The sequence below is a fragment of the Gopherus evgoodei genome, chromosome 8, assembly GCF_007399415.2.
Source record: "Gopherus evgoodei ecotype Sinaloan lineage chromosome 8, rGopEvg1_v1.p, whole genome shotgun sequence".
Lineage (NCBI taxonomy): Eukaryota > Metazoa > Chordata > Testudines > Testudinidae > Gopherus > Gopherus evgoodei.
The window spans coordinates 113327404-113354088 of NC_044329.1; the positions used below are offsets into that span (position 1 = coordinate 113327404).

The 26685-nt window shown below is 51.8% G+C and overlaps 1 protein-coding gene across 16 annotated transcripts in view; it reads right to left on the reverse strand.

Moving 5' to 3' along the window:
• SZT2 (SZT2 subunit of KICSTOR complex) overlaps positions 1-26685 on the reverse strand; it is a 76556-nt gene that overhangs the window by 47678 nt on the left and 2193 nt on the right. For 14 of the 16 annotated variants that reach the window (XM_030571681.1, XM_030571683.1, XM_030571677.1 and 11 more), the window contains exons 4-20: positions 26430-26600; positions 24520-24651; positions 20107-20266; positions 19725-19831; positions 19227-19437; positions 17748-17918; positions 14558-14789; positions 13732-13861; positions 12975-13117; positions 10609-10761; positions 9848-9962; positions 7980-8185; positions 7314-7538; positions 6800-6878; positions 6024-6121; positions 5504-5672; positions 2510-2624 (exon numbers count right to left, since the gene is read on the reverse strand). In XM_030571681.1, coding sequence (XP_030427541.1) covers positions 2510-2624; positions 5504-5672; positions 6024-6121; positions 6800-6878; positions 7314-7538; positions 7980-8185; positions 9848-9962; positions 10609-10761; positions 12975-13117; positions 13732-13861; positions 14558-14789; positions 17748-17918; positions 19227-19437; positions 19725-19831; positions 20107-20266; positions 24520-24651; positions 26430-26600 — 2617 coding nt within the window. Of the gene's footprint in view, positions 1-2509; positions 2625-5503; positions 5673-6023; positions 6122-6799; positions 6879-7313; positions 7539-7979; positions 8186-9847; positions 9963-10608; positions 10762-12974; positions 13118-13731; positions 13862-14232; positions 14522-14557; positions 14790-17747; positions 17919-19226; positions 19438-19724; positions 19832-20106; positions 20267-24519; positions 24652-26429; positions 26601-26685 lie in introns of those variants that run through there. The other 2 variants (XM_030571684.1, XM_030571686.1) reach the window with 2 other exon arrangements.

The following is a 26685-nucleotide window of genomic DNA, read 5'->3' on the forward strand; positions in this document are numbered from 1 at the left end:
AGATCTGGAACTAGGGTTTTTGATTTCAAAAGGGCTAACTTTAAAGAATTAAGGAAATTAGTTAGGGAAGTGGATTAGACTGAAGAACTTGTGGATCTAAAGGCAGGAGGCGGCCTGGAATTACTTCAAGTCAAAGTTGCAGAAACTATCAGAAGCCTGCATCCCAAGAAAGGGGAAAAAAGTCATGGTCTATACCTTCTGCCTAAGTGGAATGAACAAGCATCTCAGAGAGGTGATTAAGAAAAAGCAGAAAGCCTACAAGGAGTGGAAGATGGGCGGGATTAGCAAGGAAAGCTACCTTAGTGAGGTCAGAACATGTAGGGATAAAGTGAGAAAGGCCAAAAGCCATGTAGAGTTGGACCTTGCAAAGGGAATTAAAACCAATAGTAAAAGGTTCTACAGCCATATAAGTAAGAAGAAAACAAAGGAAGAAGAAGTGGGACGGCTAAACACGGAGGATGGAGTGGAGGTTAAGGATAATCTAGGCATGGCCCAATATCTAAATAAATACTTTGCCTCAGTCTTTAATGAGGAGCTTAGGGATAATGGTAGGATGACAAATGGGAATGAGGATATGGAGGTAGATATTACCACATCTGAGGTAGAAGCCAATCTCGAACAGCTTAATGGGACTAAACTGGGGGGCCCAGATAATCTTCATCCAAGAAACTGGCACATGAAATTGCAAGCCCACTAGCAAGCATTTTTAATGAATCAGTAAACTCAGGGGTTGTACCGTACAACTGGAGAATTGCTAATATAGTTCCCATTTTTAAGAAAAGAAAAAAATGTGATCCGAGTAACTATAGGCCTGTTAGTTTGACATCTGTAGTATGCAAGGTCTTGGAAAAAAATTTGAAGGGGAAAGTAGTTAAGGACATTGAGGTCAATGGTAACAGACAAAATACAACATGGTTTCACAAAAGGTAAATCATGCCAAACCAACTTGATCTCCTTCTTTGAGAAGGTAACAGATTTTTTAGACAAAGGAAATGCAGTGGATCTAATTTACCTCGATTTCAGTAAGGCATTTGATACAGTTCCATATGGGGAATTATTAGCTAAATTGGAAAAGATGGGGATCAATATGAAAATTGAAAGGTAGATAAGGAACTGGTTAAAGGGAAGACTACAACAGGTTGTACTGAAAGGTGAACTGTCAGGCTGGAAGGAGGTTATTAGTGGAGTTCCTCAGGGATTGGTTTTGAGACCAGTCTTATTTAATCTTTTTATTACTGACCTTGGCACAAAAAGTGGGAATGAGCTAATAAAGTTTGTGGATGACACAAAGCTGGGAGGTATTGCTAATACAGAGAAGGACCGGGATATCATACAGGAAGATCTGGATGACCTTGTAAACTGGAGTAATAGTAATGAGATGACATTTTATAGTGAAAAGTGCAAAGTCATGCATTTAGGGATTAACAACAAGAATTTTGGTTATAAATTGGGGACACATCAGTTGGGGGACACAACAGAGAAGGAGAAGGACCTCGGAGTATTGACTGATCACAGGATGACTATGAGCCGCACTGGCTGGTGGTTAAATCCCGCTGCCCAATGGTGCCAGGTTTACCTTGCCACATAACATAGGGCCAGTGGCTCCAGAGTGGGAAGGGCTTTCAGAACAGCTCAGCTCCCAGGAGAAGTACTTATTGCTCGAGAACAGTGGAGATTCTGGAATGGAGCTTGCCTGAAAGCCTGGCCCCCAGCTGTACAACAGAGAGCCAGCTGCGGGGACCTTGCTGACAGAGAGCCTCTGGGGCTGTTCTAGTTCCCGTACCACTGGTGGACCATGGCTAGCTGCAGTGCCAACATGAAACTGCACAAGCAGGAACGTGTCCCCTTGCTGTGCTGCCCGCCAGGACCCTTGTGCTTCCGGAGGGATGGTCACCTAGGTTAAATGAGTCGAGGTTTCTGGGCAGCTAGTGCACCAAATCAGGAGGTGCCAAGGGAACATGACCCACAGACAGGTAGCTGCAATTTCTAGCTAAGGGATTTAGTGCTCCAAGAGGTTCAGAAGGGTCCTGAGAGCAGAGCTCCTGGAGCATGAAGGGAGCTCCTCATGGTTTGGTCTGTAACCCTTCCTACATTCAGCTGTCCATCTAGGTGTTCAGCCCACAGTAGGTGAGCGCCTGCTCCTAAGAGGGATTCTCTCTGCAAAGAACCTGAGACACCCACAGTGCCCAGCCAGGGAACAGGGAATGGAGACAGACAGTAGCTCTTCCCTGCCCAGAACTGCTCCGCAAGCCAGAGCAGAGGATTTCTCCTCCCCTTCCTTGAGACCTCAGGGTGCCTGCCGGCTTTCACAAGCCCAGCTCACCTCCTCGCCAGCTGAGCCACAGGCTGGGTGATCTGTGGGAGCTGCACAGGAGACTGAGGCTGTCGGACAGAAAGAGGGAGCTGTCAGAGCTTCAGAATGAGCTGCTGAGAACTTCGTCTTGCTGGCAATAGGCTCTGCCCCTGGTTCCGTCCATCATGCCAGAGCAGAAACAGATTCTTGACTCACCTTCAGCAGCCTTGGCTTCCAAAGCCGGGGCCACCCACTCCTTGTTCTGGCATAGCTGGCTGATGTACTCGAAAGTCAGCATGGTGCTAATACAGGCCAGATCCCTGGGGTACAGCTGCAAGAAGGATACAGGCTCAGTCTTGAACAAGCCTCAAGCAGAAGACGTCCCAGGGCAGAGGAAGTCTGAAGGCAGGAGGGTCCATCCCAACCGTCCTGATCTCCCTTGTTTCCACCCTCATCCCCTGCTTAACCTGTCGCTCTTCTCTGGCTCTTTCACTTACAATACTGTCATGTTTTAGTCTCTCTCATCTTGGAGAGGCAACAGGAGTCAAAGGTGGACTTCCAACTATTGCCCCATCTTCCTTCGATTGCTGAAGGCACCATCCATAAATTGGTGACTGAGTTCACCTCCTCCAATTCCACCCTAGACCCTCCAGTACAGCTTCTGCCCCTTGCACTCCAGGAAACCACTTCTGATGAGGACTCCGTGACCTCTCCCTAACCAAAGCTTAGAACCAGTGCTCCGCCTTCACCTTCCATGATCTATCAGCCATGCTTCTCTTGAAACCTTGGCCTCCCTTGGCTTCTGTGACTGTCCTCTCCTAATTCTCCAATCTCACCTTCAGTGTGTCCTTGTGTGTCTTGCACCTTGCTGGGGGGTGGGGGGGTTCCACAGGGCTCTGTCCTTGATGCCCTTCGCTTAGCCCTCGACACCTTATCTCTAGGTAATTTCATCCATCTACATAAATTTGACAGCCACCTCTATGCTGACGACTCTCAGATCTACCTCTGCTACAGACCTGTCTCCTTCTCTCTGTTGACCAGTACGTGCTGGCTAGCATATACACACATCTATCTATCTTGTATTACTAGGTATTATCCACACTATTATATATATTAGTATCTATTAAACACAAATATTATAGCAATTGCATAGTTTTGGGAGCACGCCTTCCGCATAAAGTGAATGTAAATGGCTCCTGAAGACTGGTATCACAAAGAACCTTTTCCCCTGTACATTATTATTGCCTCATAGCTAAGGCTAAGTTTTTGTCACAGATATTTTTAGTAAAAGTCACGGACAGGTAACGGGCAATAATGAAAAATTCATGGAACGCCATGACCTGTCCTTGACTTTTACTAGAACTACCCATGACAAAATAGGTAGCCTGGGCAGCTCAGGTGTGGGTGGAGGGGAGGAGAGCTGGGAGCTCCAGGGTCCCCCTCCGGTGGCGGCTCCAAGCTGCAGTGGCCCAGAGCTCTGGGGTCCCCCCTGCCACCTGTGGGGATAGGGAGCGGCAGGGGTCCCTCCTGCCAGCCAGCGCTGGCTGATGTCACAGAGGTCTTTGGAAGTTACGGATTCCGTGACTAAAATCGCAGCCTTACTCAGCAATAAACCTAACTGACATTGGCTATTTGGTCTCTGAGTATCTTTCATAGTGAAAGAAAGACAAACAATTGTCCATACAATTTATCAACATGTCCAAACTAAAATCTTGGCCTGCCTCCCTGACATCTCATGGATAACTAGCCATCAGCTCCAGCTCAACCTGGCTAAAAAGCAGAGCTCTTAACCTCCCTCCTGCATCTCCTTCCTCAGTCACTGCGTACACCATCATCATCCTGCCCGTCACTCGGGCATGTAATCTAGGGAACACCTTTGACTAAGACTCTCTTTAGGTCCTCACATCTGGGTATCTGTCACTCCAATTCTTTCTCCACAGCATCTGTAAAATAGGGCCTTTCCTAGACACGCACGCAACTGAAGCACTCATCTAGGTGCTAATCACTCCACATCTCAATCGCTGCAACAATCTCCTCCTGGCCATGCCAAAAGCAGCCAGTGCTGCCATAGAGATCATTTTCTTACCCCGTTGCTTTGACCAAACTCCTTTCTTTGCAACTCTTTACTAGCTCCCCTTGCTTTACTGCATCAAATGTAAGCTACTTGCTTTCACTTTCTCTCTCTCATTCATGATTGTGGTGTCCACTCCTGCCTCTCACTATCCCAAGGCCAGCCTCCTTCACCCACTTGGCATATATTCAAACAAACAACTTTGTACCTTTCTCCCATGCTGCCCCTCGCATCCCATAAACATCTGCAAAGCTGCCTCACTACCCTCCTTCAAATCTCCCTTAATGATTTATCCTCGTGCCTAGGAACCCTAGTCACGGGCTGTGCTAAGCGGTGCACACACAGAACAAAGACAGTCCCTGTGCCAGAAACCTTCCAGTCTGAGCATAAGACAGAGAGATGGGTACAGGCAGACGAGGGAGCCCGCAGAGACAGTGAAATCCTATTCATCATCATGATGGGTAGTGGGTTCAGCGCACCAGCAGATGGTTGCCATAGTTCTGTGGGTATCACAGTAAAGGAGACCTTTGAAAAGGACCACCAGATAGCTTTGACCTCCCCAGGTCTCCTTGGCCATGATGCCCAGAAAAGACCTGACAACAGCAAGGCCGCAGGCGTGTTGAGACCGCTGCCCATCCTGCTGAGTAATACTGTTCCATTGTTTCCCTGACTTTGCCGTCTGTCCGACCATCTAATGTCCCATGCTTAGAAATCTTTGGTTTGTATTTGCACAGGGCCCGGCTCAGTGGGGGCCTGGCACATGACTGGGCTCACCATCCTCACCCAAAGCTGGACTGGCAGCAATGGCACCAATGCATATCTACCCCCTGCCTCCACCCAACCCCTCAGCCCCGGAAACACAGCCCACTGCAGGACCTGCAACACCCACACCCATGCGTGCCTACCCCCTGCCTCCACCCAACCCCTCTGGGAGGAGGGATATCTCAGTGGTTTGAGCATTGGCTTGCTAAACCCAGGGTTGTGAGTTCAATCCTTGAGGGGGCCATTTAGGGATCTGGGGCAAAAATTGGTCCTGCTAGTGAAGGCAGGGGGATGGACACGATGACCTTTCGAGGTCTCTTCTAGTTCTAGGAGATTGGTATATCTCCAATTATTACCTATTACCCTTGGAGACTCACAGCTTTGGGGATCTTCTGGTAGGGCAGCCCTTGGAGATACCTCCAGTTCTCAGCAGTGCTGTGGATGTGGCCACTCTGTGGTTCCACCCAGCACTCAGTGACCAGGTTCAGCTCGGTGTCCATTTCGATGGCCTCCACCTCTGTGTCATTGTCATCATCTGTAGAGAAGCTGGAGAACAGCGAAGGTGGGGTGAGCAACCTGCACATCCAGGTGTTTGCTCAGGCCTCTCCACCATGCTGCATGGGTTCCAGAAACCCCCCAGGCCAGCACCACCCGCCTACCCCTGTAGCACCTTCCACCCCCAGAGAGCAGACATCAATGGCTAGCCTTCTGCCACAGCAGGCCATGCCCAGCGAGGCACATGGGCACTGCAGCTCCAAGCAGCCACAGCCCAACAGCTGCCAAGGGTGCGCTAGGTACAAGCCCTCCCCATCCCCACACACTGCCTGACAGGCCCAAGGCCAGGAGCCAGAGGGTCTGGCTCTCAGTGCTACCTGGGAGGCTGACCCCTAACCTCACCTGTCCTTGGTGGAGGTAGAGTGTGGCGGGAAGAGGACATACTGCACGATGCAAGTGTGCTTCTCTCTGCCGCTGCTGTCATCACTGGAGGAGTCACTCTGCGGCCAAGACGCTGAATGAGTTCGACTGGCAATAACGGCACCAATGTGTGCCTACTTCCTGCCTCTACCCAACCCCTCTGCCCCGTCACTGTGCCCCTGAAAACACAGCCCACTGTTGGACTGGCAACACCTACACCCATGCGTACCTACCCCGTGCCTCCACCCAATCCCTCAGCCCCCGAAACACAACCCACCGCTGGACTGGCAACACCTGCATCAATGTGTGCCTACCCCCTGCCACCACCAAACCCCTCAGGCCAGTCACTATGCTGCCAAAACACAGCCCACATCCAAATCAGTTTCCTGTCACTGCTCCCCCTGATCCCCAAATCCCTCTGACCTACTTCCCCATGCCCCTGCAACAGCCCACCCTCAAATCCCATGACAGAGTCCACCACATCCCTCTGCCCCAATCCCCACTCCTCCCCCAATCCCCACCCTCAAGTCCCCCTCCCTGTGGCAGGGAAGTGGAGGGGGAGCCTTCACCTTTACAGCAGAGAGCCCCCTAGTGCTCCATGGGACCCTTCAGCCCCAGGACTGGGGAGGAGACAGGAGCCGCTGAGCCCCAGGGAAGTAAGGGGGTCTCCCCACGCTCGTTCCCATGGATGTCTCAGAGAGCATGTTCCCCTGAAGGGGCTGGGAGAGCAGGCTGGGTGTGGTAGGGACAGGACTCACCCGTATGGGCAGCTCCAGCACCATATTGATAATTCCGTCTCCACTGGATGCAAAATGGAAGCCCTCTGACAATCGGACCCTGGGCAGCACCACAGAAAAGCACTGGGAGATGAGCAACTCCTCCACTCCCCCTCCTCTGACAGGAGCCCCTCAGCCACAAGAACTCCTCAGGCCCCCCCAGCAGGGACTGGATCTGAGCCAGCCCCAACACACTGGGAGTAGCTTGGCATGTTACACAGACATAGCCCAGATAGAGGTAGGGGCCAGACCATGGTGACATGCTCCAGGAGATGCCTCCTGCGCCCTCACATCAGGAAACCCACTCTCCCTTAGCTGGTGGCAGCAGGACTGGGTGAACACCCCAGACCCAGTAGTTCTGACCGCTGCTCACAGAATCAGAGCAGTGCTGAGATGGGTTATGGGACCCCAACCCAGCCTCAAACCATCCGGCCCTGCCCTGGGGTCTGCACCTTCGGAAAGGGCAGCTCCCTGCCCCCTCAGTCGTGACACTTACTCAGTGAGTGTGGACAGGAGATGGGCTACAGCTGCAATAGGCACCGCTGGGGCCAGCCCCGACTGGATGCACCAGATCCAGCGCTGGTGATAGAAGTAGCGGGAGAGCGAAGCCAGGGTGGAGGAGGCGGTGCGGTTGGCCACCATGGTGAGGGGGCCGGACACAGGGGGGTGCTCCAGGGTGAGGATGAAGGGAGCCCGGTAGTCGGAAGGCAGCTTCTCATACCTAGAAGGGTGGAAAGGAGAACGACCAGCCGAGGGGGAAGGGTCTCCAGACAAGGCCTGGACTTCTGGACGGCAGGCCTGATCCTAGATCTAACCCCACGGGGGCGGCAGCAGGAAGGTTGGAATCTGCTCCACTTCAGTCCCTCCTCGGAGGCCAGTGATACTCTCTCCTCCTCCCTCCGCTCTGGCCAGGTTCCGATTCTCTAGCATAGCACTGACCCCAAGCCCTACAAGTCACAGCCACTCCTGGGCCATGGCCACAACTCTGTCAGAGAACATGCCTGCTGAAGCCACCCCACGGGCACAGACTCCTCAGCTGCCGTCAGCACCAGCCTTCCACTGGCCTCTCCTTGGGCACAGGGCTAACCCTCAGTGCTTCCCCTCCCCACCCCGGCTACTAGGCAAGAGGAGCCCTGGCAGCCTGTTGTCCCTCTGCCACTACCTGATCAGGAGCTTCTCCAGCGGCTTGTGCAGCACTACAAGGCAGGGCCTGTCCGAGAGGGCTGGCGGGGCCCCAGCCACGGGTTGGGACTTCGAGGGAGAGCTGCTGCCGAAAGTTTTCCTCTTCACTTTGGGAGTTGCCTCTTTGCTCTGAACCCTGTGGGGGAAGCGCAGCTGCAGGATCCGGTCCTGTAATTCTTCCACTATCTGCAGGACAGAGGAAAAGGAAGCCTGAGCATCTCTACCTAGGGATCACAGGGTGTCTGCACTGCACATTACACCCAGATTCTACCTGAGATCTGAGTCCAAGCCCCCCTTCCATCCACGAATAGATCAGTCTGACCCGGGTCGGCAGGCACTCAGAGCCTGGGGCCTAGGACCCTACTAGGGGAGAGGGTCAGATCCTGAGTTAGCCACAGCTCGGGCTGAAGCCCTCTCGTTTTGCAGCATGGCTGCAGGTTAAGACACAATCAGAAGGGCCACGCAGCATGGTGTGGATGTGTTAGCCCATCTGAGGGAGCCATGCCTAGCCAGTGCAAACCCAGATTTACAATGAAGCATGGATGCTCAAGCAGGGCTTGGAACCATCGAGTCTACAAGCCTGGGTCCTGCAGACTTGGGCTTAGCTACGTCCATGCTGCCTGCTGTAGAGACAAGTAACTCGATGTGAACTGCTAGAGCAGTGCCTTGGCAAGGAGGGTGAATGTGATCCTGGGATTTACAGACAGAGGAGCAGTGAACCGGGGGGTGATTTTACTTTTGCATGTGAAATTGGTGAGGCTAATACTGGAATACAGAATCCTGTTCTGGGTCCACACTTTAAAATGGATATTGAAGATTGGAGAGGGGGCAGAAAAGAGCCACAAAACCGCTCTGAGCGCTGGAGAACAGAATCTGCCCCCATAAAGGTCTCCTGATTTCTAATAGTTACAGGTTGGGTTAAGCCCCCGAGGTCAAGGTTTTTTAGGTTATTCTGTACTCATGTAAAGGCCCTACCCCTCTTTGAATCTTGTTCAATTTTCACCTCAGCAACTTCCTGTGACTTCCACAGTCAAATTTCCTTTTATGTTTTTAATTTGCCACTTTTCAACCTCATTGAATGTGCCTTATTCTTGTGTTAGGAGACAGAACAACGCTCCTGACTGCCTTTCTCTAGTCCACTCCTTTCAGAGACCTTTATGAAGTCACCTGCTGCGCTGTCTGGTCTGCCACATCTGCAGGGAGTTTCACTTTTCTCTGCCTCCTTTCCTTTCCAGACCATTAAAGGACACAGGACCTAGTACAGATCCTGCGGGCACCAGGATGAGAATTGAACATTTAATCCCACTGTTTCCTGTCTCCTTCATAGATCCTGATCTCTCACTTGGCCTCTCAGCCCATGACATCTTAGCTTCTTAGTAACCTCCTGCTGGGACTTTGTCAAAATCTAAATTATGTTAACTAGTTTTCTCTTCTATCCACTACTTTACTAATGCTCAAAGAATTCTAATAGCTCAGGGAGTCATGGTTTTCCTCTGCACAAACCAAGCTGGTTAGATCAAATCATATAATCTTCAGAGGTTTTATTCTACTATTTTTAATCATTTTGACCTGATTACCAGGCACAGATGTGAGGCTTACTAGTCTGCAATTCCCTGGATCACCCTGGGAGCCTCTTTAAAATACAGGTGCAATATCTTGCCACCTTCCAAATCTCTGCTACAGCAGCTACATTTTAAATTCATTTGTCCCAAATCCCAAACAGCTGCCTGGTCAAGGTGTCAGCTCTGTAAATACATCCACCTGCTTCTTCTCCATGCCAGCCCCCTCATGCCTCCCAGGCTGCTCACTCTGTTCCCACTGCCCCAAAGTATTCTCCCTCAGACTCACCTGGTTCCTGGCCTGGGCAGGTGTCCCAATGGGGAACCCTAGCCGGAGAACCATGCAGGGAGCTTTGGAGATGATCCGGACCACATAGAACGAGGAAGGAGCTGGATCCTCAGAGCTGGAAGAGGAGTTAGTCACTGACTGGGTAGCAGGGAGAATAGTCTAACTGGGTGGCATGGCCTCAGCGGCAGAGCTCAAGGTACTCTGGGGCCTGATGCAGAGAGGATGCTTCTTCCCCAGCTAGCAAGGTCAGAAAGTTTCCTGCTATGGGCAAGCTGCAAGCTGGGTTTGGAGTCATTCAGAGATTTCCACTGCAAATGGGCAGCAGAGACAGAACCAGCGCTGGGGTCAGTCAGGCGGAGCCACACAGGCCCTGCTAGCAGGGATCCGCCTGTACTATTTCCATTGCACAGCATGAGAGGCGTGCAGAGAGCTGCTGAGTCAGACGCACTCCCGGGCCCCAGTGAGAGAGGACAGAGTACTAACATGGGGGTTACAGCTGGAAGGCTTCCTGGCAAGAGGAGGGACTGCGCTCAGGTTAGCAGGGCCTGTCCCAGGCAGATGGGGCAGAAAGGGGGCCAGGAGCAGAGAGAGGGGAAGAGGGCTCTAGCAGTGCATGGAAGGGGGGGAACAGGGCACACCTGAACGGCAGTTCCAACAGCCCATGAGCCATGGTGTTAGTGCACGAAAGGAACCCTAACTCCTCTCCTGCCCCGCCAGGCTCTCTATGGAGCACAGCAGAAGCAGCACAAGGAGCCTCTCACCTGGGCATCAGTTTGACGTAGGAGTAGCCTTCCACTAGCACAAAGCTGCTCCAGTCCCGCAGCAGGGAGGTGAGTGCTGAGTGGGAGATGCGGCACTGGATGGTGCTGTACCGGCCATTGTTGCCTGGTGTGTGCAGGTGCTTTGGGACGGGTCTGTGGAACACACCAGTGCGTCACTAGCCCAGCCCGCCTGTCTGCTCCCACCATGGCCCAGGAACGGGCCCTGCAGAGCCCCTGGCCCATTCACCCTCCCTCACTAGCCTGGGCAGGATCAACCTGCTCCTCCCCGCCCCGCCCCACAGGCTGTCACTAACGCCTCTCCGGCACCGTCTGGCTCTGCTGCATCTGCAGGGAGTTCCGCTCTCACAGGAACCCTGCTCTCCTCCTAGGCTGATCTGCTACTTCCCCCTCTGTACAACGGAGGTAGCATTACCTACCTGCTTTCCAGGGACCTATGGGGTAAGCCTTTGATCAGGGCTGGGGATTAGCCACACTGATCCTTGGCTGGGATGAGCCCCACTGCTGAAAGGGCGCCCTCCCCTCCTTAGCTTCAGATGATGTCAGGGTGGGCAGCAAGCCACTGTGTCCATCTGAGCCAATGGAGCTTCGCAGTCACCTGTCATAATATCAGGACTCAAATTGGCCCCACTCCTGGAACCTCCGGCTCTCCAGAGGTTCCAGGTCCTGGGCTCTGCCTGAGGCAGGAATCAGAGCAGACTCCCGCAGCGTTTTACGGAAATGAGGGTGTCACAGAGTCACCGAGTGATGCTCTGGAACTGCTTCCCACCAAGCCAGTCAGGACTTTGGGGAGCCTCCTCTCCCTTGGAGCAGACTTGTTCATGGTAAGACGCTCACACGTCTTCACCTCCTGGGACTCTCCTTGGAGCATTCGGCATCCTCTGCCCCTGCGTGCGCTTCCCACAGCGAGCCCACCTCAGTGGGGTCCTGGGGAAGCCACAGGGTCCTGCACCCCCACTTTGCAGTCAGATGTTGACTCTCAGCCAGCCAGTAAAACAGAGGTTTATTCGATGACAGGAACAGGGTCTAAAACAGATCTTGTAGATACAGCGAACCGGACCCCTCGGCAGGGTCCATTCGGGCGGGGGGGGGGGGGAAGAGGCAGTGAGCCAGACCCCCATGTCTGCACTTCACTCGTCATCCCCAGCCAGCTCTAGACTAACCACCCCCTCCAGCCCCTCTCCTCTGCTCAGCCCTTTTCCTGGGCCAGGAGGTCACCTGACCTCTGTCTCCAACACCTTCAGCTGGCACCTGTGCAGCGGAGGGGCACAGGACATTAGTTGCTAGGAGACAGAGTGCCAGGCATTTAGGGGCACTGGCCCATTCCTCTGCAGCAATCACACACCCTTATTCCACCACCTAGATATTAAGAACTGCATAGGGGACACTGAGGCACCAAAACATTAAGAACATTCCCAGTTCGTCACAGAGGGCCATTGTGAACAACTGGCAGTCCCCCTCAGCAGGACACAACAGGCTGTACCCATCCTTTGATACCCCTGAAAGAGGCCACAGCCCCACTATACTGAGTCCTGGGCTAGACTAGAGTTAGGTTGACGTAAGGCAGCTTATGCTGCTCTAACTCTGTGAGCATCAACAATAAAATGTTGCTCCCGCTGACGTAACCTGCCCACTACATGACTTAACTCCACCTCTGCAAGAGGCTTAAGTCAGTGTAGTTAGATCGATGCAGCATCAGCGAAGACACTGCATTGCTTACATCAACTGCGGCTGCTTTTCAGGAGCCGTCCCACAATGACCCACATTGACCGTACGATCGGTGTGAGTGCTCCTGGGGAGGACAGGCACCACTGAAACACAGAGCATAGTGTGGACATGCGGAGCTGTACATCCACGTAACTTAGGTTGACATAATTTTGTAGTGTAGACACACCCTAAGCTTCTCCACCCTGCAGAGAGGCTTACTGAGCCACAGGGTGAAATTCCAGCTGGGAGGCCCACAGGAGAGCCTGCAATCGGATTCTCGGGCAGAGACAAACCCTGAAGGCACCCAATACTCCCAGGAGCTGCCTCTTCTCCCCTCCCCCTCCAGCCAGGATGCCTTCCCAGCCTGCAGGGGGTTAACGCACAAACTGCATGGTCTCTTCAGGCTTATGGGCCTTCCCATGCCTGAGAGCCCAGCCTGTTACTGCCTGTGCCATGCAGCTAGCAGACACCTTCCCAGGGCCCTCCCGTGCACAGAGTCATCCTGCACAGCCCCCTTTTGTCAGCGAGGCAGCTCCTGCAGGCTCTAGCTGCACAGTCTGGCTCCTGCTGTCCCTAGGGCCGCTTTCCCACCCACAGCGACTTGCCCAGGTCACACTGCCCTAGCCCCACCACAGACGTACGTGTCATGCTCCAGCATGAGAACAATCCGATGCATATGCAGCCACCTCTGCCAGAAATTGGCATCCATGGAGAGGATGGGCTTCCAGTAGGAGGCAAACTGTGAATGGCTGCAGTCAGAGCCGCTGTGCTGCAGGGACAGCACCTGAGAGAGAGAGAGAAAGAGCTGGGGTTACAGAGCTCAGCAGCAAGCTGTTGGTTTCCTCACGGACAAGGTCCAGGCCTCCCCAGAGTCTGAGCCTAGCAGGCTGGCTGAAGAGCATTGTCTCTGAGGAGAATGAATGCTTTCAGCAAGGTAACTGAGCAAGGCAGCTGGACAGACAGTATGGGCTTTCGCACCAATGGGAAGGTATCCCTAGGCGCATCGAGGCATGTTGAGCCTGCGGCACTCCTGCCCTCTCTAGCAGGAGAGCACCTGGTGTACACCCCACACACTCACTGGGGAACATTCTGCACATTGCCTAGAATGGGCTGCCTGCTATTCACCCCGTGGCTTTCCAGGAGCAGCTGCTGGAGCAGACACCCTAAGTGGTGCCATGGAGCGCATAATGTTTGGGAAAGGACATGAGAAGGGCCGGTTCACACAGCATCATGTGGAAGTGGAGCAGTGCAACTGTTAGCAAGGAGAACAGCCTCTGGGCTGTTCCTGTGAGGCAGTTACCATGGCAGCCACCTGCACGGATTAGCCCTCCGACACCAGGATACAGAACAGAAGGGCACCTGTTCCCAGCGCTCTGAGGACAGGGGGAGGCGGCGTACCGGGGTGGTGGAGCCTGGTGGGATGTAGAAAAGGGGCACTCCGTTCTTAGTGCTCTCAGGGATGGTGAAGTGCTCTGGAACGGTGTCAAAAGACTGCAGGTGAACCAGCATCTGATCTGTCTGGTTGATGCTGCAAGACAAAAGCCATCAGAAAGTCTCCGGGGCGCTCTCAGCCAATCGAGCATTCAGAACTGTGCTGCCTGCACGGGTGGCACTGCAAGGCCAGATGGGGGCATGTCCTTGGGGGAAGCAGGATTCCCCCAGGCCTGGCAAAGGGCACACAAGAGGGAGCCCGGATACAGCAGCCCTCCCCCCCGGCGAGAGAGCTCAGCGACAGCAAGGAGAGAGTTAGGAAAGGATTTGGCCGAGTCCTTCCCTCAAAGCACAGCAGGCAGGGAACAACTGCACAGAACAGGGGGAGATGCCCCAGCCTCTGCAGAGCTTGGGAACACTGGGCAGATGCCCACAAGTCATCTGGGGTCAACCACACACTCCACCTACCTGAAAGAGAATCATCCACAGCTCTGACCTTCAGAGCAAGGCAGCATTGCAGGGTGGTGCCAGGGACACACATCCCCTGCTCACAGCCCAGACCCTCCCAATGCCTGTGGTCTGGTTAGTGACAGCAAACAGAGCAGGGCCCAGGGAACGCAGCACCGTCAGCTCTGGGAATCCTACCGCCTAAGACACAGGTCAGTTCACATCCCTCTTCAGGCCACCCCCACTGGGGGGCCCAGGTGAGCAGAGAAAGGGGCTGCAGAGGCATCCTGGAGCCAGCAGGTGCTGGGGTCAGACTACGCGAGCTGCAGGGAACTGCCAGGCTCACCTCTGCAGCGTGTTCCAGAAGCGACGGATCACTGTAGTACGGTACAGGCTGGTGATAGGCTTCCTCATGGTGCAGCTGATATCATGTAGGATGTCATAGCTGCCCTCCATTGTCACCTCCACCCAGGTACTGCGCTTGGAGGGGTCCAGGGGCCATGCTGCCACAGCCAGGTATTCTATCCGCATGTTGTGTTTCCATAGCAAGACCAGTTTCACTTCCAGCTGGGAGCCACCTGCATGGATGAGAGCAGGGCAGTGAGAGCTGCGATCAAGCTCACCACCCAGGCCATGACCCAGCAGCACCACCTCTTGCCCGAAGATACAAGATTCAACTGACATGGGGTCCCTGAACAGGTGAGATGATTGCCAGAATCCTTTGGGTAGGATGGTCCCTCTCCTCCATGGGGTCAGGGCCATACTCAGCACCCCTAGCCTGCCCTAAGCACAAGGCTCCGCTCTGACTCCTCAGCAATGGGGACTCCACACCACCCCCTTGCAGCTTGTTCTGGCAGCTGGTTGGGCCCTCCAGCTAAACAAGTCCCCCTCCCACTTACCCTGGCTTTTTCCTTTGGCCACTGCTGCCTGTTCTGCGCCCCACAGCATGGGAGCACAAGTGGGTCCAGGCCCACCCAAATACCACTCGGAACTGGCAGAGGCTACTCTGTCCTGTATGGGTGTCATCCTAACCCCCAAACACCTTCCAATCACACGCTGAGCGCAGACATGTGTGGTTCATTCTCTTTCGCGCCCCCCCAGGGAGAGAGGTGTTTGTGCAATACAGCGTTTTAGTGGGGAGCTGTTCTGAAAAGCACACACTCCTGTGTGTGGGTCACAGACCCTTTGGAATGAGAGGCCAGTTCCTCAGGCAGACTCAGACTAGAGAAGCAGAGCTCTGTCTCCTACACAAACGAGCTCTCCCCTTGTGAAGGAAACTCCATGGTGCCAGAGGAGCAGAGCTGTCAGCCAGCGGCTTCATCCTGGAGCTTTAGGCTCTCCGATGTGCTGGGCCTAAGCCATGGAGCACTATGTACACTAGGACCAAGACCCTGCCCCTAACTCAGCGGGCTATAGGAAGCCAATGCAGAGCATTGGACAGATGTAGTTTGCTCACGAATACGGGATACTGCAGCACTCAGTACCAGCTGGAGTTCCCTGAGGGCTGACAGCCTTCATGTCACACTGGTCCCATCTCTCCTCAGACATGCCTGCCCCAAAGTGAACAAGCCAGCCTGCCCCATGGGCTGTTCTCCAAAGTCCTTCGGCTCTTTGGGGCCTGCTCCAAGCGCTCACTGGAAGAGTGATGGCAGTGCCCAAGGAGAGCCTAGCCGGACCAGGGGAGCAGAACACTCATCCCACACGCTAGCCTATGGACGCAACCCAATCAAACAGGTCATCACACTGCCGACTCATTCACTCGTTCCCCCGCTAGGTCCTCAGTGCTGCACAGCTAGCAGGGCTTAGCAAACCTTCCCTTGGCGAGTGGCTGGAGATGCTAAGCCATCAAAGGAGGTAAGTCACTGGTCAGAACCAATCATCCCAACCAGACCTGATGCAGTGCTGCCTGCCTGAGTCTGCAGCCAGCCTCAGCTTCCTCTGCACAGAGCTACCCAGAGCAAGAATGACATTAACTAGACCAGGGGCAGGCAACCTGCAGCACATGAGCTGATTTTCAGTGGCACACTCACTACCTGGGTCCTGGCCACCAGTCCGGGGGGCTCTGCATTTTAATTCAGTTTTAAATGAAGCGTCTTAAACATTTTAAAAACCTTATTTACTTTACATACAACAATAGTTTAGTTATATATTATAGACTTATAAAAAAGAGATCTTCTAAAAACCTTAAAATGTATTACTGGCACACGAAACCTTAAATCAGAGTGAATAACTGAAGACTCGGCACACCACTTGTGAAAGGCTGCCGACTCCTGAACTAGACTCTGGTCAGCAGCTGCCCAGAACCACACCCACAGCAGTGACACCAATAAGAAAGAGTCTGGTCAGCTCCATTCTGCTGCTTCTCCTTTGCAGAGGCTGTGCTGATTACATGGTCATGTCCAATTTTCCAACCATTTTATAATTCTATTTTAAAAACTGTTGTTTCGACTAATTTACATAGTGCAAGTTTACATGCCAGAATTCCCAGAAACATCCTACAGGATGCAGATACAACATTTCCTGCCCTCTGAGCCTCCGGCATATGTGCAGATTTTAAATAAAAGATTGCAGTTTTTTGTTAGCTCATATACTTCACTCTGAAACTTGTTCAGCACACTATCCAGCCCAGGTGACTTGTCACTCTATTTGTTCTAGCAACTCTACTTTTGACACTTCAGCCCCTGCCAGTGCTTCATCTTTACTGTCCGAGTAGGTATCTCCCCAATACCTTCCGAGCTGAAGAGTGATGCAAAGAAATAACTTTTCTGCTATAGCCTTATCCTTCTCAACTGCTCCCTTGACTCCCAGCTAGGCAAACAGACACAATGATTCTCCTGCAGGCGTCCTGTTTCTGCACACACAAATGATTTCTTGCTATTTGTGTTTGGAAGTTTGCTCTTCAAAAGTCCTGTTCTCACCATAGTTTACTCCATACGTTTCTCCTGCTGGAATTTATGATTCTTTACTTGGCTTCACTAAAGATTTCCATTTTCTTTCTCTCTCGCTGTCTCTCTCTCACTGTCTAGGAAGGACCAGGTACATTTATGGTGCTACTGAAATCCTGCCCATGCTATCATTTCTGCAGCCACTCACCTGGTTCTGCTGCAGCCACTGCTGTGCTGGCAGGAATGCAGAAGGCTTAGGCTACTATAAATACAGCACTACCTGCTGGCAGCCACTCTCTTTGCATAAAGTGCTGCTATTTGCACCTTCCTAGTCTGCAGCCTTGGTTCAGTACGTGTGCCCACATCAGACCTTGCATCGCTGTCACCTATGGGGCACCCTCTCACCCTGTAGCTTCTCCCCACCTCTGAACTGTTGGTATCTCCATACCGTGAGACAGGATTTGCCTAGCAGGCATATAAGCACCATGCAATCCTGTGCATTTTTCATGGAGAACAAGCTCCTTCCCCAAGACCATGGTTTCCTGTCCTCACTCCACCAAGGCTGGTCAGACTATGGCAAGCCTGCACTTAAGTCTGTGTAACTGAGAATAGAGCCCCAAGTCACAGAATGGCATGGCGCAGGCAAGTCACCTTTGGTGATGTTGACCTCACGGATGCTGTAGCCCTCACGCAGTCGGACAGAGACTATGCTCACGAGGTCTGCATGCACCTCCTTCTCCGTGTGCTTCTTCCTCCTCATGGCCAGAGCCGGGTTGCTGCTCGCGGACACCAGGTGCTCATTGAACAGTCTGTGCTGGGACACTGCAAACAGCAGCAGGCACATGGGTCACACAGGAGCAGCTCCTCCACTCCCCAGCCTGCAGCAGGAGCCCAAGGCACTTGGCGAGTGCAGCTGTGGGACCCCTCCCTCCCCCCCCAGTGAGTAGTACATCCCTCCAGGCTTGCTCAGGAAGGGGACAGGAGAGGCCTGCTGGTGCAGAGGAGATGTGTAACAGGGCAGGGACCCAGCCTGAGCACATGACGGGACGGGTGTGATAATCAGGAGCAGCACAACAGGGTTATGTATTTAACCAGACAGGAATGGCAAGGCCGCTCTGCTAATTCACCTGCAAGCTCCTCAGGCAGGGATCCATTTCCCCCTGCCCCTAGGGAGTCTCATGCCCATCCTGGGTGCTGTATAATGACCGGTTAGTAGGGCCCTGACGGCCTTCACTGCAGGGTTTAACAACTAACAGCTTTTAAACAGCATCAGATTCCCCCAGCACCTGAACCCCTCCCCCCAGTCCTTCAGGCCACATCCCCTCTGAATCAGCATGGGGAATCTCAACCACCCCCACAGATAGCAGGCATTTTCCAAGAACTGATGATGCTTCGGAGCCTTAAGGCCAATTTTCAATGGACACAAACTGTTGTGTGCCCCCTGCATCCTCAGTGGGAGCAACCAGATGCTGGCATTGTGACCATTTCTCTAGGGACCATAACCTTGTAAGCCAAGTTCCCATGCGCAAACATAGTCTCAATGTGCTCTGCAGAGCACAGCCAACCAGGTCAGCGTTCAGAGGGCCTCCATGTGCAAAGGGGCCGGTGAATGTTTCCTCACCCTCACTGTACTCCCATGAAAAGGGGGACTGTGCTCAGGCTTCCACAAACATTCCCCTTTGGGCTGGGTAGGCAAGCTGAGAGCAGTGGTGAGAAAGGCACGTTAGCACCCAACTCCCCAGCTAGTGCTCCCTAAAGCACCATGCCCCAGGAAGGGAGCCACAGAGATTCTGCTCCAGCATCCAGTATTCAGAGCCTTGAGAAGGCCTAGAATTCTGCGGGCCTTGACCACATTACAATCCTCTGGGCAGCATGCTTGTTAAGATGTCCTCCCCAGAACCAAGCTCTCGGGGCTGCTGGAGAAAAAAAGAGGACCACTCCCTTGCCTTGTGTGCACTGCAGTAGGTAGAAGGGGCTGGAAAAAGGCTCTCCCCATTGCCTCCCTCATCCACTGCTATTGGAAACAACCAGGAAAGGGTACGAAGGGGACATTGATGTATTCAGGCCCAACCACATGAAGGAATTCCAGGCCCCCCATACGATGGAGCAGGACACACATGCTCTCCTCACCACAGTAATAATCTGGGTTCAGGGACTCCCCGGTGCGCAGGAAGGAATACAGCAGGAAGGCTTTATGATACACATTCAGGTCGAGGCTTAAGGGATCCAGCTCAAGGCAGGTGGACAGGTATGCACCAAAAGTTGCCATAGCAATAAATTTCATCAGTTCCACATTGGGGACGTGGCCAAAGCTGCAATCATATGAGTAGACTCCGCCCACCTGGGAAGGCACAGGAGAGAGATCCATGTGAGACAGAGCAAAGGGGGGGGAGAAGAGAGAGAGCTGCAGAGGTAAGCTCCACTCCAACCTGCTAGGGGCAAGTGAGCATCAAACCCCCAGAAGGGAGAGCACATGCAGCACGGTGCCCCCGCCCTGGATTGGCATCCCCGTCCCCACTCCGCACCAGAGGTTAGCATCTCTCCATCCTCACCCCACGCCCACCCTCTGCCTGAGACTGGCATACCAGCATACATGGTGCAGCCTGCAGTGCCCCACCCCAGGCATACCTGCACAAAGGAGCAGGCCACAGTGCTACTTCGCAGCTGGTTGAGCAGAGTCTCACACACAGCCACGTCCGGGACACTGGTCACCCCGTCTGTGATGATGATGATTCCTGTAGGTAACAAGGCACCATCTCAGAGCACCGTCCCCCATTTGTGATCAGACTCCCCACCCTACACCCCCAGTGCACTCGCTGGCTTTATTTGCATTACCACACCACAATGGGATCATGAACTGCTGCACCGCAGAACTGCTACCCGGAAGCCTTGCCCCTCCCCCAGCTGAAGGGCCCAACATGACTCCTTGGGCATGCCCACCCTGAGCCTATGGCTAGAGGGATACAGACTTCCAGGCCAGCCTCCTTGGAGCCCAGGAAGTGGAACTAACCTGCACTGGAGTTGGAAGGCAACAGCTGCAGTGCTAAGATCCCCTGTCGGATCATGCTGACAAGGCCAATGTCAGCAGTGACCATGGAGATACCCGGCTTCCTTCCAGAGAGTTCCTGTGTGGCACAAGGACTCTCCTGGCTGAGGGGCGACAAATCTACCTAGCAACAAGAAACCAATGAGATGCCATCAGCCACACTCTGACCCTGTTCCACTCACTCCTTTTGCAGGAGCTTGGAGTCTAACAGCTCCATACACTAGGGCTGGGGTAATGCGATTTACCTAGTACTATGCTAACCTTTAATCTTCTAACCCTTCTCAATCCCCTTCATGTGGCTTTCCCCTGAGCTCTCACTCCTACTGGTCCTGAGAATAAGCATCTATGGTGTTATATGCCGCATATTCTGTCTGGGCAGAGCCTGGGCTTACCAGATCTCCCCATGGGGTGAGTAGAGGAGATGCCGGGGCCACTAGCCTTTTGCAGTCAGCACTAGATGTATGTCTACACTGCAATTAGACCTGACAGCTGACCTGAACTCACAGGGCTCAGGCTGTGGGGCTGTTTCATTGCAGTGTACACTTCTGGGTTCAGGCTGCAGCCCAGATAGGGTCCCGGACTGTAAGTCTACACTGCAAGGAAAGTTACACAGCTCAAGCACGAGTCAGCTGGCCCAGGCCAGCCGCGAGTGTCTGACAGACCCTAACTCCTTCAATCTAATGCAAACTACTGCTGCGCAGCATCTCTAACAGTGCAGCCCAAGGTCTCTCTTGCAGGGCATCTATGAAAGGTAGGTCTCTTTTACCCTGCCTGGGGCACTGCTCCTGGAGGTGCTGCGGATTCAGGTCATAAACAAATGTGTATCTATTTGCTTAGATCTGTACAAGCAGAACAAGTCCTGTTACAAAGATGGATACAAATGCTGCCCAGTCTTTCCGCTCATTTGCCCAAAGGCTATTATGGGTGAAAGAGGGTGTATGGTCCTAAGGTACGTAAGTATTTGTCATGTGAAACCAAGAGCCCTTCTGGTCTGGGATGGCTTGGGACAGCTCTGCCAGCCTCATCCCATATAACTATTATTTTGTACTCTTGAAACAGGTAAGGGTAAAAAAAAACCTTTCCAGGCACAATCACAGGGCTGCTCTTGGCTGGGGAAAGATACATGATCAGCAAAAATTAAAATCTCTCAGTGGGCATCAATACACCTTTAATTCACTGGATCCAATAGAGTCATCAGTGTTTGCTGGCAAGGACACAGTCAACTGAAAATCTAGGCAACTTCAAAAATAAATTCCAGTTCTAGCATATCCTCTGCTCCAGAGCCTCCTGCCCAAGGCCACTGCCAGTTTCCGTGGTTTTACAACAACTCTTGTTTATAAGTGTTTCTCTCTCCCCGTGTGTGGCAGAATGCCACATAAACAGGGGCTGCTAATTCTATCAGGAACACAATGAGTGGGACTTGGCACAAAATGTTGACAAAGTACCTGATAAACAGGATCTCCACAAGTCTCTTTCAGTTCTAGGAATGATAAATGTTACTCATGACATTAGTAGGTCAAACCTTTCCAGTCACAATATGAAGTTTATGATGCCCCTTTAAATGTGTGACTGTCTAAGGTTCTCACAAAAACCAGCAGCAGGACCTAAATACAGAAGCAGCTTCTGCTTTTATTACCCTGGATTTGAGCAATTTTGTTCTTGTATTAAGCCCCGATGCTGAAAACACTTACACAAGCACATAACTTTACAATGAGATTGCTCTTGTGCATAAAGGTACAGACTGTGGCACTCTGTACCTCAAAGCAGCACCTTGGAACCCCCATATTCACACTGTCATACACTTATGATCTATTTTATACAAAGCATGGCACGTAAACTATTATATTCATAGATTCTAGGACTGGAAGAAACCTCGAGAGGTCATCGAGTCCAGTCCCCTGCCTTCATGGCAGGACCAAACACTGTCTAGACCATCCTGGATAGACATTTATCTAACCTACTCTTAAATATCTTGAGATGGAGATTCCACAACCTCCCTAGGCAATTTATTCCAGTGTTTAACCACCCTGACAGTTAGGAACTTTTTCCTAATGTCCAACCTAAACTTCCCTTGCTGCAGTTTAAGCCCATTGCTGCTTGTTCTGTCCTTAGAGGCTAAGATGAACAAGTTTTCTCCCTCCTCCTGATGACATCCTTTTAGATACCTGAAAACTGCTATCACGTCCCCTCTTAGTCTCCTCTTTTCCAAACTAAATAAACCCAATTCCTCCAGCCTTCCTTCATAGGTCATGTTCTCAAGACCTTTAATCATTCTTGCTGCTCTTCTCTGGATCCTCTCCAATTTCTCCACATCTTTCTTGAAAGGCGGTGCCCAGAACTGGACACAATACTCTAGCTGAGGCCTAACCAGTGCAGAGTAGAGCGGAAGAATGACTTCTCCTGTCTTGCTCACAACACACCTGTTAATGCATCCTAGAATCATGTTTGCTTTTTTTTGCAACAGCATCGCACTGTTGACTCATATTTAGTTTGTGGTCCACTATAACCCCTAGATCCCTTTCTGCCATACTCCTTCCTAGGCAGTCTCTTCCCATTCTGCATGTGTGAAACTGATTGTTCCTTCCTAAGTGGAGCATTTTGCATTTGTCTTTATTGAACTTCATCCGGTTTACCTCAGACCATTTCTCCAATTTGTCCAGATCATTTTGAATTATGACCCGATCCTCCAAAGCAATTGCAATCCCTCTCAGTTTAGTGTCATGAAAGGCCATGATCTGCTGACACCTACTGTTCTGTGCAAATAGATATATCATCCGTGTGTACCAAGTTATGAGATTTTGCTGGATGGTTGTTACTGAAATATGTTGTAAACTTGAAAGTCTCCACTGCTATGTGGAGATCCACTCCCAGGAGGGTGGTAAGTGACCATAAATCAGCAGGGAAGTTGTAAACAAGGGATTTACAATTCTGTAAGAGAAGCACCACACAATGGGGATTGCTTAACCCTGTGACTCAGCAAAGCCCACCATGACCAAGTCTGGGCTAGTGTTTTCCCAGGCACATGGACCAAGGATATAAAACAGAACAGTGGCATCATGCTTTGGCCTTTCTCCTCCCATATCTACTCCGGAGGCAACAAGAACACTGAGGAGACAAAGACTTGAATTGAGGAGACTGGTCCCAGGCTTAGAGGGGAAGCCTGCGTATTAAGAACTGTAACCTACGTGCAACATCCAGTGAGGTTTTTGATCCAAATACTGCTTAGTGTAAATAAGGTTTAAGATTTAGACTGCGTGCTTATTTTTATTTTCTTTGGTAGCTATCTCTGACCTTTCGTGCCAACTACTTACAATCAATCTTTCTGTTTCATATTTTACCTAAAACAGTAGGTTTTGGTCGAAGTGATTAGTTTACAAAGGCTAGTGCGTGCTCTCTCCACATCGAGAGAGGGGTGGACTGGGTAATAAACATACACTGGTCACATACAGTTCTTGGGTGCAAGGCTGGGGGATTGGGAGATTTGCTGGAGCCTTTCTCTGCGTGATTCATGAGTGGCTCAGGGAGCATTCATGCAATTTAGCTGGGTGTGGGGCTCCATGCGCTGTTATGCTGAGTGATAACAGCGCCTACAGGGATTGGCTGTTTGTCACTAGCAAAGCATTGAGACACAGCCTGAGTGGGAGAGTTATGGGAGCATATCGGTACCCCAGTTCCAGGTTGTACTCTGGGGATCCCATTAAACAAACACAGGCGCTTGCAGGGTCAGTCTTATTCCTCCATCCCCTCCATTTCATTCCGCAGATCTTGTTCTTATGGACAGGTCGCATTGAACTCTGAACCCCCATGACCCCGAACAGCTACTTGAGGGCACTTCCTGTTAATTTGCTAATATCTGTATCCTTTGCTAAAAATCCCTCAGCCACCATTGTTTCAAAATGATATTAGGAACTGCTGGGCCTCACTGTTTATGCAGCTCAAGAGTCAGTTATTACACCAAAGAGGAAGCCACACAAGCCACCCTTCCCATGTCAGTACTAACACTGAACCCTGCTGGGAGCGGGACTGCAGAGGTGGGGTCTGACCACTGATCTCACATAAATCCAGTTGCTTAACTGTATAACCCCGAGCTAGGGTAAATATTTCCCACGATACCTCCTAAGCACCTCTTGGTCCTGCTCACCTACTATGGAAACCCCTCAGCCCACTTATCCCTGCAGGCAGGCACTGTTCTCTCAGCCACTGAACGAGGCTTTTCCTCAGAAAGGACAGACTCCCAACTGAGGCTTACATAGCATGCCCATTTTAGTACAAGCCAGCATCCTATGAGTCTCTCCCAGAGGAGTGGCAGGGCAGGAAAGCAGCCCCAGAGAGCCTAGATCTCTCCTCCACTCTATTCATCACCTTTGCCTGCCTCACCTGTGGCTTGGGTTCATACTGTTGTTGGAGCATCTCAGCCACTTTATTCTCAAAGGCACACAGCTGTGTGTAAATTTGCTGCAGGAAGGTCTCTCTCTTGGTCTCATCCAGCTGACAGCCTTGGAATAGCACCTGAGCCAGAGACACATGGGAAAGGTATTACCGTAGGGTTTTAAACGGACACCCATCACAGCGGTCTCTAACCCACTGATCCAGACACACACATGCACTACCCTAAGGAAATGCAAGGGGAACACAAGAGATGGCAGGTCATTAAGTCATGACAAGAAAGGCCTCATACCAGCCACCTCTGTGTTGTGATCCTGGGATCCACCACAACATGCCCCTGTCAACCTCAAACTGGGGCAAGAGGTTCCTGCTGCCCTAGGAATCAGGGAGAGGGAAGGCACTGAACAGGAGGAAGTAGGGCTCCTTGTCCAAGCTCCTAGATGCCTCTAACATTTCTCAAGAAGGCACATTTGTTCTACTCTAACTCACATGCAGCCTGATCCCACTACCTGTTGATAACTGGCAGGAATAAGGAACAGCAGCCTGAAGCAAAAGAAAAAAAAGTTAGGGTAGAGACTACGGAAAAAGCCTGAGCAATTGGATAGTGAAGTCCACTGGTCAGGGAGGTGGGAGCCCAATCACAGCAGATAATTCACAGCAGGTCAGAGATGATGCTCTTACCATTTATATTACAGCAGTACCCACAGGCCCCATGATGGAGCCATGATGGATCAGGGCTCCATCATGCTGAGTGCTGCACAGACCCAGAGTAAGAGAGAGCCCCTGCCCCAAAGAATTTACAAGATGACGTGGAGGGGAATGTGATGCAACATACAAGCAGAGAGTTCAGGAGATAATCGGCACACAACTTGCTAGCTTCATTCTCCTTCCCTGAGATGAGTAACAGAGTGGGGGAGAGGGAAACAACTAGAATACGGACAATTTTATTCAGATGAGTTGCACACATACACCCTTCTCCTCCCCCACGTATGCACAGCAATCTCCATCTGCCCCTCAGCCCCGGGATAGTTTCTTGAAGGCCTCATGGAGGAAGTGGGTCTTGAGAAAGGATCTGAAGGAGGAGAGGATAGCGGCCTGCAGATCAATTCAATGTCGCTAGGGGAGATGCACTAGAACAAAGCACACAGACAGTTATGGGAGAACTGGCCAAGCAGGCAGTCCAGGTTGACATCAGTGACAGAGGGAGACATCCTTGTTATGTTTATTATGGTCGTGCCTAGGGACTAAGCAGGATTGTACAAGAACTGTACAGACAGAGTAATAAGCAATCCGTGCCCCAAGCAGCTTACATTCCAAACACACAGACAGAAGACAGAGGAAAGGGATAGAACACATCAGTAGGGTGAGAAGAGCGATGGTCTGCAAATGGCATGGTAACACCATGATTTTTGAGGGTTAAAGTTTTGCTGGGAAGGGATTAGCTACATGGGTGCCTTCTGGTCCCACCAACCAGAATTAAGTTGTTTAAAAGGGAATTTCCCTTGCATGTGTGGTTTACAGAGCACCTGAGCTACGGTCCAATCTCACTAGGAAGCCACCCAAAAAGTAAACTGAAGAGAGTTCAAGTCACACTGGGGCAAAATATATCCTAGATGTACTTCCCTTAATTAACAGCAAGCTGCTGCTCACAGATCCCCTTCTTTGCTTGGCATTGCCCACATATGCCAAACCTCAGCCTCCTGCCCACAGAACACGATGGAGCTGTGCCCACACCAGAGGAGCTGCTCAGACTACAGGCTCTCATGAAGCAAGACGACAGCAGCACATAGCAGTGCTCAGACAACTCCCATCTCCATCTCCCTAGGAGCTCAGCAGCAACCAAGGCAACAAAAAGTGCTCTCACACGAAGACCGGGGGAAGGGAAGGAGGTAGAACTTTACCTGGTGGGACTGCAGGCCAATGATGGAGGAATATGCTTGGATAGTGACAAAGATCTCTGGCTGGTAGGTAATTTCTGAACCAGGAATTCGGAAGGGTTTTAGCAATCCCACTAGGCATCGGGAAAGGGCATGAAACACCTCATCAAAAATGATCTCCCCCGTTGAGTCATCCTGCAGAAGTACAAACAGGAAATTTTAGCTGCTCCCCTTGGTGTATTGACAAGGGTCCCTAGCACATGCAGTTACCCATACATCC